This window comes from Phoenix dactylifera, chromosome 5 (genome assembly GCF_051530095.1).
Source record: "Phoenix dactylifera cultivar Ajwa chromosome 5, Ajwa_hap1_PhDact_Kaust_v1.1, whole genome shotgun sequence".
In the NCBI taxonomy this organism is placed as follows: Eukaryota; Viridiplantae; Streptophyta; class Magnoliopsida; order Arecales; family Arecaceae; genus Phoenix; species Phoenix dactylifera.
Window position 1 is genome coordinate 25,746,734 of NC_143194.1, and position 16,080 is coordinate 25,762,813.

A 16,080-nucleotide genomic window follows, 5' to 3' on the forward strand; every position below is an offset into this window, starting at 1 on the left:
CATCATCACTGCAGGCTCATGTTCGCACTCTATTTTCGTATTTAAAATTTCCGATTCAATTTGATAGGCAGAACATAAGAGCATTTTCAAAAAAATATTTTAAAACAAAAAAATAAATAATAAATTGAAAGGTTAAAAGTTTTAGTCGATAATCATTAGATACATACATAATATATTTCACCGTATAATATGCATATGTCGTGTGTATAGTAATATCATAGTTTTTTTTTACAGCAACTTGGGCCACCCAAAGTTAAATCCTAGCGTCGTCTCTACATAGAAGCTAATCACAATAACACAAGCATCAAAGTGCTATATCTTTTTCAAATTCTAAATAGCATCACCTACCGTTAGAATCATTTTGAAATACAAAAGAATTATGACATGCACTTACACAACGATCTATGTTATCCCTCTGCATCATAGATTGGCAGGATATCTAGCTCAAAACTCATAAATTTAAAAGAAGAATAAATATCTCCATCTACTAAATCAGAAGAGAATCCCATGCGTGAAATTGTTTTCAGAAAGGAGCCAACATTAACTGTCATAGAGTGTCCTTACCATGAGAGTACTGCTTTAGCAAAGCTAATAATAGGTCACACAGGTCTGGGACCATCCTTTCATGGGCTGTTAAAGATAGAACATAATAAGGTTAAGAGTCGGCAAAGACAAATCATTATGAGAGAGGATAGAACTAATTAATATAGAAGATTGATGCCACTCAGCAGGAACTAAATTAAAGTTGAAAACAATTAACGGCTAAGTCACAGCTCTTAACGTCCAAGGTCATTTTAGTGATACTTTATACATGCTTACGAGCATATAGTTGAAGTTGGATTACAACTTAGATGAAATTTAAAAAGGAAAAAAAAAAACAAAAACAATCTATAGTAACAACAACCCATCAATAAGTGTAAAAGCTGTTTAAAATGTCAAATGCAGAAAACATTAGAATTGCTCTCAGAAGCACGGCAATAAGTGCACATACGTAGCTTGAAAGGTTAAAATTGTTACTAAGCAACTTAACAATTGCATTACTATGAGAAATCACACTGACTGCTCCACTTTAAGTAGAGAATAATTATTAAACAGAATAGCACTAAGAAAATGGGCACTAAGATTAGACTTATAATAAAGTCATTCATTTTCTTATCATTGGTTTTTTTTTAAGGTGAAGGCATCCTTTCATGCAACTACTATTGCATGAACATAAAATTCAACCAAATCATCGGACAATGAATTATGCCGCAGATCCCAGAATTTGAATCTTTTCATATAAGTCAGATGCTCTATACAGATCATGAATACATTCAATAAAATCAGAAAATAAAATATTTTAAAAGAGAGTGAGGAGGACACATCTACACTGTTGATCCACAACATCTCATGTGCAACTATACAAAATGCAATCTAATCCGCCGCTCTGTTGGCCAAGCGACCTTTGGTGCCTGGTCTTTATCAAGATAATGATCTAGCTAGCAGACAAAGCCATAAACATTTTTGAGAGGAAACAGAAAAATCCACAATCAATCCTATGCAAAGTCAAATTTTCAGCTGCAGCAATTAGCTAGCAATTTCATATCCTCAGTCACCTCTCCTTTGGTTTGTCACTTCAAAGAATTTGAACAACTCAAGAGGCAAAGGTGAAAAGAGAATAAAATTAGGCATGTAAAGAAACAAGCTTGCGCAGTCGATAAAAATGCGGACTTGCACTTCCATTAAGCTTATTTAAGTATCAGTAGGGTTGAGAGGAGAAGGGGATACAGAAATGAACTAGGATTCCGAGGCCACCGGTTCTCCGCCGGAACATTGCTAGCGGCACTCCTCGTCCTCAGATTCCACGGCCTCGCAGCCGCCACCGCGGCCGGCGGAAGAAACGGTTTCCTCCCCCTGCCTCTCCCCTTTCTCCCCTCCCCTCCCTTCCACCTCCTTGAAATCCCTCGCCCCCGGAGAGCATGAGGAGGACGGCCTGTTCCGGGACGTCAGGGGATCTTGGTGGGCCGCCAGAGCCGTCGATCCGGCGACGGCGGCGGCCTTCGCGGGTATGCAGCGGAAGAACCTGTGGGTGCCCCAGCCTGGGGTCGGGAACGTGGAGTTGTGGAGGCGGGATGAGGAGAGCCACCGCGAGGGACTGGGCGGGTCGCGTTCTCCGCCGGCTGCTTTTCACCGGCGTTCCGAGAACGCCGCCACCATCCTTCGAGAGCATCGAGTAGGCGGTGAGCGAGAGATCTGGGGTCTATTCGTCCCGCGGTTTGTACTCTAAATGAGGTTGGGGTCCACTGGTTCATGGATCCGATGGCTAATAGCCAAGCATTGTGGGATCACCGGAGTTGTGATTAGAATTTGGGTCGACGTAGGCCCGGTCGTTACGGGCTGGTTCCGATTTTTCATCTACTTTCAATGCTGATTAGTTGTACGCTTCCGTGTGTGCTTTTCATGGATCGATCTACTTCTCTATTTGCGATTTCATCGAGCTTATCTAATGCTGTCTATCTTGTACAACATGATGAATCTAAGCAAAGCTCGGAGGAAAAATGTTTGATAAAATTTGCCCTTGCCATTCCGAAATCTTGTGCTTTCAATTAGTTGCTGTGGACCACTGCTTTCGGAGATTTGTAATATCTAAGTTGCATGTTAAGCCCTACTTTAGAACATTAAAATTCGCTATACTTTTGGTATAGCACACCATAAAAGAAGCTCTGGAGACAAAATGAATAATGCCTGGCAGCATTGTGATTGATGGCAATCAGAATATATGTGATATTCTTCTAGTGAACTCTTAAATTCAGCATGCTCACCCTAACATCAATAAGGTAATAAAGTTGTTTAGTTTGGAGACTTAAAAACACAAGATGTTATATTCCTTAATCACTTTAATTCCAAGTGTTGATAGTATAAGAAACTTACTGTGGTAATAATGGCTCGAGAAATTAAGCTAGCTTCATCCTGACTATATAAGGTCATTTCTTGAGGTATTATGCTAAGTGATATTTGGCAATAGCGCAAGTTTCTTCAATGTCTGCTGTTCGAAATAAATAATCTCTATGTATAGCAACAACCCTCATATATTAGAGAGGATAGTAACTGTTGGTGAAGTCCCATGTTTTGCTCCAAGAGACTTGATCCATATATACAAAGAGAAAATCAAAACTTCCTTCACCATCCACACTAACGCGATGCTCGCAATCTAGTTGAACCGCATCTAAATCCAAAATGACACCACCTAATGTTTGTGCATTTAGCCAGTCCCTGGCTACCATGCAAGATTGAGGAACCAAGTGAAGAGTCTGGCAAGGAATGTTAACAGTACTCCTAAATAAGTTTTCTTGCTTTGATATTTCCATCAACACATAAATTTCTAGTATCATTTTGTTAAAATAGCATAATTTAATAGCCTTATCTTTAAGTGTATTTTATTTGGTACAAGGATACAATTCCTAAAAAGAAATGCAATAAATCCAACAATAGTATAGTATATAGATAAAGCCAAAAAATAAATATCAATTTGTGATTACTTGTGGCATAACAAAGGCCCATATCATGGATAGAATTTCATATGGTACTAGATATAAATAGTTCGTATCTCATACTAAGCACAGTAACAATATTATGTTATTTTTAAAACATATTTGCATTAATTATGAACACAAAAATCATTTAGAACTTTTGTAACTTTTAGTATTAGAACATTCATTTTTTTCATAAAAAAAAAAAAACTGGATCTATACTATCTTTAATTGGAGAAGCAGAATGAGCGGACTCCTTTATTTGTAACTGGATATCCTTGTATAATTGAATATTTAGAGTTGAATTGCTCTTTATATATAGACCTCGAAATCCGATGCCATTGAAAGAGAAAAAAAATACCTTTTTGTTTTAATTTTAAAAAACCTTTCACATAGCCAGTGCCATTTAACTCCTTCATCTCTCCATTTATCTTTCCTTCAATCATATGTTTCATGCATGCTTAACTATAGTTCTTTTTACTTCATGAATCTTCCCTAGCTATATCTTTGTTGCGCAATGTCCGGGATTTGAACCCTTGACATCTGTAGCAACCATATCAAATACTATCTCCAATTACATGCATAATGACATGCGCTTAAAAAGGGCGTAAATCTACCTAGCAACTTTATTTTTTTTTGCATTCTCAGTCCTTGTTTTGAATTGTGAACCTTCTTCAATACTATATCCACAAAATGGTGTGTATTTGCAAAGGCTATAAATCACTTGCCAACTTTCGGTGCATTTCCAATATTCCTTTGAATCGTGAATCTTCGTGTTTGTAGCCATATCTTATTGTTCCATACCATCCCCAATTACTTTCAAAATGATATGCGTTTCTGCAGCTAGTAAATCCATTTGCTGGCTTTGCTATTCAAAAGCGAAAGCTATTATATTTTCCCTTGTCTAGCATCATAAGAATAATGCCATGCAATAGCTGATCGTTATTACAAACACTTTTCACCAAATTAGTTTAGTGGCAAGATTATTCACATATCAAGAGTAAAATTACAGATGGTTCTCCTCTTGAATATAATTAGAAGTAGAATTTAGATAGGCATCATGCAAGCATGCTGTTGAATCACAATTCTAAGCCAAAATTGCATCTTTCTTTTTGAGTTTTGTGACTTGATTAGTAAATTAAACTGGCATTATCACTGAACAGGTGTTCTAATATATTTTTGTACCCTCACGTACCAATAACTTTGATGCCACGCGTCAACACAAACTTGCGTTGTGCACGGCACCAAAGCATCCACCATCCTGATCTGGCTAGGAGCTCCCTTGCAAGCGGTCGTCCAAATCTAATTCCCACACTTCATCAGAATTCCATGTAACACCACATTGCGCTGTACCTAACAGCCGGGCAAAAGCCAAGGCCCTGCATCACAACCGAAACTTCTCCCCGTCCCTCAACGACAGCCGTCGGATCCATGAAACCCCGTCTCCAACGACGATCAACCAATGCACCGCAACGAGGGTCCACGAATCATGCGGGCGTGATAAAAAGCGATCCCTTCACCTAACGCCGAATCTTAATTCCCCTCCTTATATAAACCTCGAGGGAAACGATAGACGCCAACGTCAAGCATCCCTCCCTCCTTGTCTTTCTCCTTCTCCTCCCCTCTCTCCCTCCCACGGCCGAACCAAGGAGGATACGGAAACCGCCCCCGATCCCGCCGTTGGCGATGACCTCGACGGAGGAAGGTGATCTCCGCGGGAGACTGGCGGAGGACTGGACCCTCTCCCCGCCGCGGCCGAGGCGCTCGCAATCCCGCCTTCACAACTTCTCCTTCTCGACCCTCAGCTGGGGGCGCCACAAGCTCCTCCGGTGCATCAACATCAAGGGAAGCGTTTCCGGCGAGGCCGCTGGATCGGCGGCCGCCGAGGTGGCACAGCACGACCCCGGGGCTGGCCGGAAGCGCCCGGGCTCCGCCTCATCCCGGGGGAAATCTCAGCCCCCGAGGGCTTCTCCGGGAGGGAGCGGCTCCAAGGAGGCCGATGGAAGAGCAATGAAGGAAGGGAAGGGGGAGGAGTCCTCCTCTTCTGCTGCAGCCGCGGCGGCGGCGGCGGCCATGAGGCCGTGGAATCTGAGGACGAGGAGGGCTGCCTGCAATGCTCCGGCGGAGAAGGGGCGTCCCCGGAACCCTAATTCGGCTGCGGGGTCGCCGTCTCCGTTGTCTGCCGAGAAGAGCAAGCCGGTGGCCAAGTCGGTCAGACTGAGATCGGATGACGCGGGGACAGGGCAGTGGCCCACGTTCTCGATCTCGCTGTCTCGCAAGGAGATTGAAGAGGACTTTATGTTGTTCAAGGGGACGAAGCCCCCTCGGAAGCCTAAGAAGAGGCCTAAGATGGTTCAGGAGCAGCTGGATGTAAGAGATTTTTTGATAAAAATCTGATCTTTTTTAAGTTTTCGTCTCCTCTCCTCCATTTAAAAGAATCCTTAATTTTTTCCCCAATCACATTAATTTTTGTACTTATTTTTATGTTTGTGGTATTTTGTCTGCAGTCGCTTTTGCCTGGTTTGTGGCTATCCGAGATCACTCCGAATTCATACAAAATTCATGCGTAAGGCAGTCGTCTTTTTTTTTTTTTTGGTGTATGTGTGTGATTTATATTCTTCTCTTTTTTTCCAGAATCTTTTGAATTTTCTGTATAAATTTGAACCGAGACCTTGGTGAATTGTTTTTTGTTTGCAGAAGTAAGAGGCCGTGAACGAAGCAAGGGTTTTTTCGTGAAGAAAGCTTCCAGGGTTTTTAACTGCTGACTATTACTTTAGTCCGGTGACCATGGTTAGGCGATTTTGTAGCACATCATATTGATCTGTAAATTGAAAGTTTAAATAAAATGTTTAAAGTTTGCATTTTGATCTGCTAGGCATGTTTGTTTCTTTACATTATTGTCTAATTTAAATTTCTTATTTTATTTTATTTTAAATTTTCGGAAAAAAATTTGCTCAATGAGGGCATGCCAACATGGCTTGGTTTGATTAAATATTGATGTGAGACATAGATGGTGTAGTTAGTTGATTGTTTTGAATGGATAATCACTTTTGACTTCAATATTTTTGCTATTGGATGGCAAGTACCATATATATTGGTGTTATCCTCTCTATCTTTTCTTTCTTTAATTCTTTAAGTCAACATTGCCTTATGAAAAACAGTCTCATGCCTGTGCTCATATTATGTTGTAGCATGAGAATGCATGTGTTTTCAGCTAGATATTGTGATATACTGCCATGTATATGATGCCGTGGAATGACAGAATTTTGTGTGAGTCCCTTTGCACTTCCTGCATAGGAGGGTCATACATTCTTCTGTACGATGATCAGATGCTAATACTGGGTTATATTAATCAGGATCTCAAAACAAATCACACTTTGTATTTGTATTGTTCTCATTGTTTGTATTGTTTTTCAGTCTTGGCTGAAAAACTTGCTTGATATATATACTCTTTTTGTTGCTTCATCATGGGCCTAGCAGCCTCTAAATGTTTGTAAACTTCTTCAAGAAGTTTCTCCTTCATAGAACTGGGTCTTCTTCATTTTAAATATGTCCTTATGGCTCTGCATTGAAGAGAATGATGACATCTTACCATCTCTGATAAATAGTTACTGCAGCAGGAAATAGTATCTAAATCAGAAGCCTATCCTAGATCACACTTACAATGAAATGGTTTTTGAAAGCTAAACACCATAACTTATTTTGGAACTTATGGTAATAGCTAGATGAAATAAAATGGTATTTTCTAAGCTTGGTTATAGGGGTATCCAGGCCATCACTTGGTTGAGATTATCATGTCAGCTGTTTGACTTGCTATGAAACCTAGCTCTGTGTCTTGAATCATCCCATAGGATTTATAGTAATTCTAATTCATATTGTTAAGTTACTAATTCTGAGGATTTATTTAACATAGTTAAGGCCAGAAATTGATTTACTTGGTTCCCTTGAGTCTTGTCATGTCTTGCACTGTTCTCTCAGAATCCTAGCCAATCTTTACTCTTGCAACTGAAGCCTAGTTATAATTGCTCCATTAATAAGCATTCAAGTGATTCAATTTCCTACCCTTCAAGCTCCAAAAGTTCTTTTGGGCAAAATGTTTGAGCCTGAGGATGCAAACGGAAAGCTATGATCATGAAAAACGTAAACCATGATGAGTTACAAACTTTTATAAAAAAATTTAAGATAGATGAAGAGGAAGGTAAAGAATAAGATATCTTGTATGAAAACCACTTAACAAAACCCTGTAACTTTAAGGAAGGGAAACTAATGGAATATGGGTCTTGGTTTTGCATGAAATTGTACTGAGTAAATTTTGACACAAAATTGCAAATCACTTTTTTTTAAGAAGGAAATCTCTCTCTCTCTCTCTCTCTCTCTCTCTCTCTCTCTCTCTATATCTATCTATCTATCTATCTATCTATCTATCTATCTATCTCTCTGTTTGTGTGGGTGTTCACATTCATAGACTCATCCACCACAGACATACAAGAATGCATACACTTGAATATGATCTTTCTTCTTAAACATGCTTTGTTTGGACCCATTTAGCATTCCTCATTCTTCTTTAGAAGTTGCTTATAAATTCGGTTTGGATGGGTAAGAGAGTTTGTTGTTAACATGTCTTATCTTACTAGATAAAGGCATACTAAGAAGTTTGGCTTTGTATTTCTTTGTCCGTAATAATTTACCTTTTTGGTTGCTCCCCTAATTCAGTAACTTTCCCCTAAACTTTGTAGACCCTATGGCTCGAATAAATTTGCTGTCATTTTCTTTTATATTAAATTTGATAGGTTGGTGGTGTTATTTCGGCCTTGAGATGTACTTGAATTTTGGGCTACTGAATCACACTTTCTCAATTTTAGCTTCTAAAATATGGCTGTTGAGAAACCTACAGAAAACAGGCCATGATGTTTATATCAATAACTTTGTGTTATATAGGCAAATCGCTTAACGGATGGATTGAAACTTTAACCTTTGAAGGTGTTACAATCCTATTATTGTTGGTTAATCTAATCAAATCTTGTTTACTGTTTCTGTTTTTCCTTATGCAACTCCTGCTATGCCTATTAATATATTCTCTTTTTTCTACAATCTTTACTGTAACAAGTGTTCTATTAATATGGGTCAATTTATAGATTAAAGTACAAGTTACTGATTTTTGAGTTTCTACATCATCATCCCTTAACTAGATGTCAACCCCCTGCAAATTAGTACAGTCCTGGCCAAGATGGCTTGGGAAAGGATGGTCGTGGCATGAAACCTGAAGGAACGGTTGGCAGAGGGAAATATATTCTATCGGTTGCACTGTCATGAAACCAGCGTGCAAGCCTCCGAATTTCCTCCAAACTTAAGAATTAATAGAGTTTTTAAATACTCATTTGGTTCGCCAAAAAAAAAAAGTAGGGTAAAACAGAAAACAAAAAAAATGTTCTTATTTAATTAGAGTTGTTGAAGAAGAATGATGAAAAAATAGTATTTTTGTTGAACTAAAATTTTCATATTTTATGAAAAAAATCATGAGGAATATAGAAAAGCTACTTTCCACCGGTTGGAATTAAATTTTTTTTTCTCCAAAATTACTCTTAAGCCTTCAAAATCAATGGATAAAGTTTTTTTCTTTATTAAAAGTATAATATATATTTTACATAACTTTTTCAGAAAAGTAAATGCTCAACCAAATATAACTACTTTAGAATGACCATTTCTTCATGGTCAATTAAACAAGCCAAAATTATTTTTTCAAGTATCATATTTTTGGAAATCAACTTTTTTAAAAAAATATTTTGATGAAAACAAATTTTTTCTGCTAACCAAATGAGTCCTAAATAAATATGTATTAAGGCAATGCTTAATATGAGATATCTTACCCCGAACACAAATACTGGACTAAAGAACCATTTTTTTTTAAAATCTTTTCATGAAAATTATTTGATCACCATATTGTCTATTGTTGACATTGGATGATATTTTATAGTTCTTTCTGTCACATACTTATTACAATTGAATAAAAATAAAATTGCTGTATGTGTATTTGGTTAGGGATAATCATTTTTTGTCATCAAAAACCAGTCCAATCTAACATATTCTGAAATAGGAAAAACTAGAGTAAGTTTTAGCTTCTTAGTTTCAGTTAACATCAAACTCGACCACCACAACCGCTTTGTGGTCAACTTTATATGGTTTTGGCCAATTTTTTTGGTTTGGTTCAGGCATGTCTTGATGGCAGTCTGTTTTGGGCTAGCTTTGAAGAACCGCTTGGGAAATCAGCTCCATGTCACTAGAAAGGCCTATAGAAAGTACTCATAGGATGACATAATTTGAAAACTTGCTTCAATAACTCGTACAAATTTGAAACGTATGCTTTGGATGTTCAAACGGCGGGGCCCATCTCCCTGGGCTGCCGATACGGTTTATCTGGGCCGCCCGTGGAGGGCTTCAAGGGGCGGGCGGCGGGTACGGGGGAGGGAATGGGTTTTGAATGGGGGTGGTGGGTTTTCAGCCCTAGCACTGAGGGGAGGGTGCGCCGGGAGATCATGGCGACTCTAGGGATACAGGAGCAGACTGAGGCCCTGGTGTATCTTGGGGTTCCCATCACAGGGAGGAGGTTACGGGTGGCAGAGTGCTCCACATTATTAGAGAGGGTGCGGAGCAGATTAGAGGGATGGAGGGCCTCATCTTTTTCTATGATGGGGAGATTGACGTTGATCAGGTCAGTTCTGTATTCCATGCCTATTTACTTGATGGCTCACACATTGGTGCCGAAGATTGTGCTGGTGGGGATTGAGCGGCTTATGCGGAGCTTTCTTTGGGGCTCCTACCGGGGGGGCCATGGGATACATCTGGTGGCTTGGGAGAGAGTGTGTTTACCACTGAGGGAGGGTGGGCTGGGGGTGCAGTCACTCTTGGTGCGACGCGAGGCTCTCTTGGCACGGAGGGCGGTACAGCTTGTCCTGGAGCCGCACGGTCACTGGAGCCAGGTTATGATAGCCAGGTATGGCCGAGCGGGTCTCGAGGGCCAGGCGACAGGCCGGCGGAGGAGATCATTTATGTGGCGAGAGATTGGGAGGTATGTGCCTATGGCCCTGGCGCATTCGAGGTGGTTGATCGGCGACGGACGGAGTGTTGATGTGATGGAGGACCCATGGGTGGATGCAGTTCCTTTGAGACTATGGCCGACGACTATCAGCATTGAGGTGGGGGAGGGACTCCGAGTTTCTGATCTACTCCGGCCGGAAGAGGCGGAGTGGGATGGTGACAGGCTGGGCCAGCTGTTTGGAGAGCACCTAGTAGAGCGGGTTCGGTCGATTCCCCTTCCAGGATCAGCAGGTCCAGATGTTAGGGTCTGGAGCACTACCTCTCGAGCAAGCGTTGGGATCGGAGAGGTTGCCCGGCTCCTTCAGTCAGGCTCACAGCCGGGCCTAGATTGTGGCTGGGTGTGGAGGTTTGGGCTACACCAGAAGGTTGCTCTCTTCCTGTGGAAGGTGGCCTGGGAGCAGTTGCCGACATGCTCAGTGCTGTGGAGACGAGGTATGAGCCTTTCCCCCTCATGTCCAGACTGTGGGGTGGAGGAGTCGGTGGATCATGTTCTATTCCACTGCGTATGGGCGAGAGGTGTTTGGAGTTTGACTGGGATCCTGGGGGACACTTGGAGTGGAAGAGATCTCTTCCTGGAGGAGGTTCGGCTGTGGGCGAGTGTACCTCAGATGCGGGGATTGGCTATTCGGGCGTCTTGTACAGCGTACCAGATATGGCTGGCCAGGAACGCCCGAGTGTTTGGTGAGCATCGATTATCCCGATGTTTTGTGATGGAGCGGGCCAGCGCTCAGGCTGCAGAGATTGTTCAGGTAGAGCCAGCTCATCGACCTTTGATAGCTCGGGACATTTGGGGTTCCTATATTGCTTCGGCAGCTCCACACAGGGTATTCTTTACTTGGGAGCCCCCACTCCCGAGTTTCCTCAAGGTCAATTTTGATGGCTCTGTCATGGATGGCGGCAGGAGGGGAGGGGTCGTTTTCGTTGTTAGGGGCTCGAGTTTTGATGTGGTGGCAGCAGAGGGCCATCAGATTTTTGATATCTCTGTTCCAGGGGCAGAGCTGCGAGCGGCATGGATGGGCCTGTCTTATGCGTGGCGGGTACTTCGGGCGAGCTCGGTTTTTCTGGAGGGTGATTCGGCCACGGTGATTAGCTGGATCCGTAGGGGCCCAGGTAGTCATGGATGTGCTCATCCCTTGCTTTGCGACATTTGGACGATGGTGGGAGAGGGGGTTACATTTCAGGCCAGGCATGTATATCGTGAGGCCAATGGGGCGGCCGACTGGGTGGCTGCATATGTAGCGAGCCACTCAGGAGGCACCCTATGGGTTGGGGAGAGAGTGATGCCCAGTGCACTTCGGGACATTTTGTATTCTGACTTCTTAGGGTGTATTCATACCCGTGATGTATGAAATGACCGCTTTAGCAAAAAAAAGAAATGGGGGTGGCGGTGGGCTAGAGGAGAGCAGATAGGCTTAGGTTCTATGTGTGAGCAGGATTATCTGTGTAGGTAGAGGGGCCACAACGGCACTTTCGTCATTTTAGATAAAATGTTATTTAATTTATTTTTTATGCTGCAGGATGGATCGCAGCCGCAGGATCATCTGTGCAAAAAAAAAAAAAAAAAGTAAAACTTTGAAGTTTTTATAAGAGTATATATACAAAAAAAAAAAAATTGGGTACAACGTGCTTACAACTGTCAAATGTGAATGCGGTCAACAAAATCAGAGAATAAGTAGCTATAAAGAGATTCCGATGCAGACACGTGTTCTACCCAATAAAATCTCTCGACTCCGAGTGATGTACAGCAAAGAAGACAACCTACAGTTTTTATTGTATAACACGATCATATTGTTTTAGTTCCTGCATATTTATAAGGTATGGTTCAGCTTAGATTGATTTAGGATTATTTTTGAAACGGAACTAACTTCAATCAGCTTACTGGAATCAAAACTGAATCGATTATCCGTGGAAATCAGTTTAGATTAATCTGATAAATTCAGTCCGGTTGGGTACGGTTTACCATGTTGCCGGGATAATTGAACTTCTATCAAATGGGTTGGGCCAAATGGGCTTCTATATGGAGAATAAAATCGTATGAGAAAGAAAAGAAGAAACAAATCCTGATGTTCTCCCACTGTCATGAGTGTCGACAGCAGTTCCGCCTGCCGGGACGATCCCCAGCTGCCCTGCTCTACATCAAGAACCACCACGGACTACGGGCGGGCATTGATGCCATCTGCTGGGAAACAGCATGAAATCGATGAAGGCTTTGATCGGTGGGTCCGCGAGGCAGCGGCGAGGGAGAATCGAGGGGTGGGTTTTTTCTAGGGTTCACGGGGTATTGGGTGGAGCTGCTTGGGAACGGATGGAACAAGAGAGAATGGTGGGAATTGCGTTGGTTAGAATTAATTAATACAAGAACGGAGGCGTAGCGGCTATTGGAGCCCAAGCCGGAAAGACATAATTCGTTCTTCTTGATATTTATTGACTCCTCTCGTAACTGCAATTGGAGTGAGCCAATCCATGGAAATGGACGGATCGGAGCATCAGGGTTCTGAGAGGAGGGAGGCGGCGGAGATCGGAGGTGGCGGTAGCTGCTCGATGTAGGGCCTGTGAGGGAGGGAGAGAAGAGAAAAGGAAGCCATGTGGTGATTGAAAGGGATGCCGGTTTGCTCGATGGTATGGTCAAGAGGTAACGAGAAGAAAACTTTGCCCAAGCAAGCGTTAGAGGATCAAGATTTGGGACTTGGGTTCAACAAGAAGAGTGGGTGAAGGGCGGTCCCGAGCATCCGAGTGGGAGGAGAGCACGAAGCTATCGAGGAGAAGACGTTGAAGGGCGATCCGTACGGGGGAGAAGAGAAGACGTTGAAGAGGTTGGGGGCGGCGGCGGCTAGGGCATTCAACGAGCTTGAACTGGGTATACAACACCCCAACTGAACTTGGCCTGAACCGGTTAAGTGCTTATACGGTTCAATTTAATTCAGTTTTTTTTTTCAAAAAAATTAAAGCAAAATACGGCCGATGCGTTTTTTTTTTTTTATTTTTTTGAATACAATGGCTATTCACACAGCTCTAGTATAAGTAACACTAGAAGAGTCTAGAGAGATGATGTGGCGCAATAGTGGAGCGGTAGCTATATAATATGTCTACAAGATCTTTTTTCTTTTTCGAGTATTGGGCAGCAAAGAAGGCGATCTAGTCCACCGTCCTGTTCATCTTTCTGAACACGTACACAGCCTGAAAGAAGCCGCAATCCCTCACCAACGTAGAAGGAATCGATTTTTTCAGTTTCTGCACTTTCTAAAGCAAAATTAAACCAAGTGTGAAAAAACTTGACTCAAACTGAACCGAAAGAACTTGTTCGGGTCGGTTTTGCGGTTTGGCATGTTTTCCTGCATACCCCTACATATTTTAGGAATGTCATATGGATTTATGTTCTTTTTCTAAGGCTAATTCTTTGACGTGGATCGTTGTCTTGGAGCATTATAAAGAATAATTTACCTCGCTGCAGGACACCGGAAATGAAGGAAAGAATAATACGGATTTGTCTTCTTTTATCCAGCTTCGTTATAAGCCTTGTGATCCTCTCTTCATAATATGATTTTGTTTGAACCGTTGAACACTTATTTTCACCATTGTCAATGCAGACACAAAGATTGAATGAACTAAAAACACTTCACCTAAGGCTCTTGGCAATTTGTGCTGCAATCAAAAGGTTGCATTCTTTGCGATGCCCAAATTTGTCTTGAGCCACTTTTAGACTTCCCTTTTTGTGACTCTCCGAGTCTGACGTCGCCCATTTATCAAATGATGGCAGAACCTGAAGACACTTCCAAAACCCTTTCTTTTAGATAAGACATATATCAATGGTATCCTCAATCGAGTCGATCCTCGTCAGGCCATTTGGAGATCAGACTTATCAGAGAGCAATTTTCCTCCTTGCTTTAGGTCGAAATGCCTGTGATTTACAAGCTTCAGTCTCATTCATCATTGCTGATCCAAAGAGCACCAATGCCTTTAACTCCAATGACAGATGATCTTTTCACTCAATCTAGTCAGTCGAAGAGGTCCCCTATTTAGTACCGAGGCACTACCACTCTACCAGTGAAGTTGCTGCTAGACAAGTTCTCTGCAAGTACTCAGGGAAATCTCCAACCAAAGGCACCATTTGTTCTCTATGCAGGTGGTCTCCAGAGCTTTCAAGTGGGAAGTCTAACTCCTGTCTCACCAATATATTGACAAGGGCCCTAGTATTATATAAGCATGTTATGCTTTGAGTTTTCACAGACAAATGATGACCACCTGCATTGTTATCTATAGCACATACAAGTTGGCTAGGAGGGATAATTTTCCCTCAAAATTGATTGGTTCTGTGTCTGCCTACCAGCCAACAGGCTGGTTTTGCTCTTGAAAGCAAACTCTACGGTTTGGAATGAGCTTTCTTAGCGAAGAGATCATTGCCGGAGTGCTGTCGGGCACTATCTACAAATGATGGCATCCACAGCTCAGCATCTAGCTAGTGGCCTTCAACCTAAAGATACAGCCCGACAAACATATGCTGCCAAAATATGGTTAGGTATGCAACTTGGTGAGCTAGCCCTTGTTTTAAGGGCCAAACTAGAGCCAACCAGACTGACAAAATATCTCACCCAAATCTACACGGGGTTGTATCTTTCGCACAAAAGAAGGATTTACCTTCCTTCGCACAATTCCACTGTTGCATCACGGCCTGCATAGATCTGAAAACGCTCTGAATTATGTCATTCATCTGCATGCACAGATCTTGAAGTGAACAGTGATGATCCAATGGCGGATTTGCATGCATGAAAGATACACCCGTGATGCGATCTAAACTTTGGGTTAGTTGTATTTGGGAGGATTAGGTTGGATTGATCCAAGCAAGGTTTTAATTGTGTTGGATTGGCATCCCTGTTATAGACATGTAGGTTAGATTTGCGTATGGTGCATGGGACTTGAACGCTAGAAATGAGATAGTATTGCAGGTTAGGACTTAGGAGTCCTATTATAGACATTCAGGTTGGTTTTGGGTTGCGAGAGTGTGCGTTGGAGCCTAACCTGGCAGCTTTCGCTCCAACCTCATTCGAGTAAGATAAATATTGGTCTTAGGGTTTGGTTTAAGCTAGGCACAAGTTGCATGTCTAACCCTTGAAAAGATCTAATTTCTACATCTCTTTTTCTAGGCGAAGAACCAAGTTCATCGTGAGCACAAGCACCCCTATATATATATTTATGATGTTTTTGTGGGCAAAGAAAGTGGGGTCAATTGTGGATGATATTTTTTATGATCTCTTCTACCTTTATATATCTAGCACAGGAATCTACTAAAATTAATTTCCAAACTTTTTCTCTAAAGAAAAAAATGGGTCTGTCAACCTATTGAAGGTAGATCAGTAATGGCCCATGGGCCTGGTCCGGCTTGGTTGGCCGGGGCCGGCCTAGGGAACTATTCAATGTGCATCGGCACGTGTGACAGGGAGAGGAGGACTCCTGATGGAAGTTGTCTTCCTTCCCGAGT

The 16,080-nt window shown here is 42.0% G+C and overlaps 1 protein-coding gene and 1 pseudogene across 1 annotated transcript; one reads left to right on the plus strand and one right to left on the minus strand.

Moving 5' to 3' along the window:
• Window positions 1-1,646: 1,646 nt before the first annotated feature.
• Window positions 1,647-3,928, minus strand: LOC148703507 (uncharacterized; annotated as a pseudogene).
• Window positions 3,929-5,072: 1,144 nt separating this feature from the next.
• Window positions 5,073-6,569, plus strand: LOC103712883 (uncharacterized). Its single transcript, XM_008799576.6, has 3 exons — window positions 5,073-5,879; window positions 6,017-6,075; window positions 6,207-6,569. Exons 1-3 carry the CDS (start codon window positions 5,196-5,198, stop codon window positions 6,220-6,222), a joined length of 759 nt encoding a protein of 252 aa, XP_008797798.3. The 5' UTR covers window positions 5,073-5,195; the 3' UTR covers window positions 6,223-6,569.
• The last annotated feature ends 9,511 nt before the right edge of the window (window positions 6,570-16,080 follow it).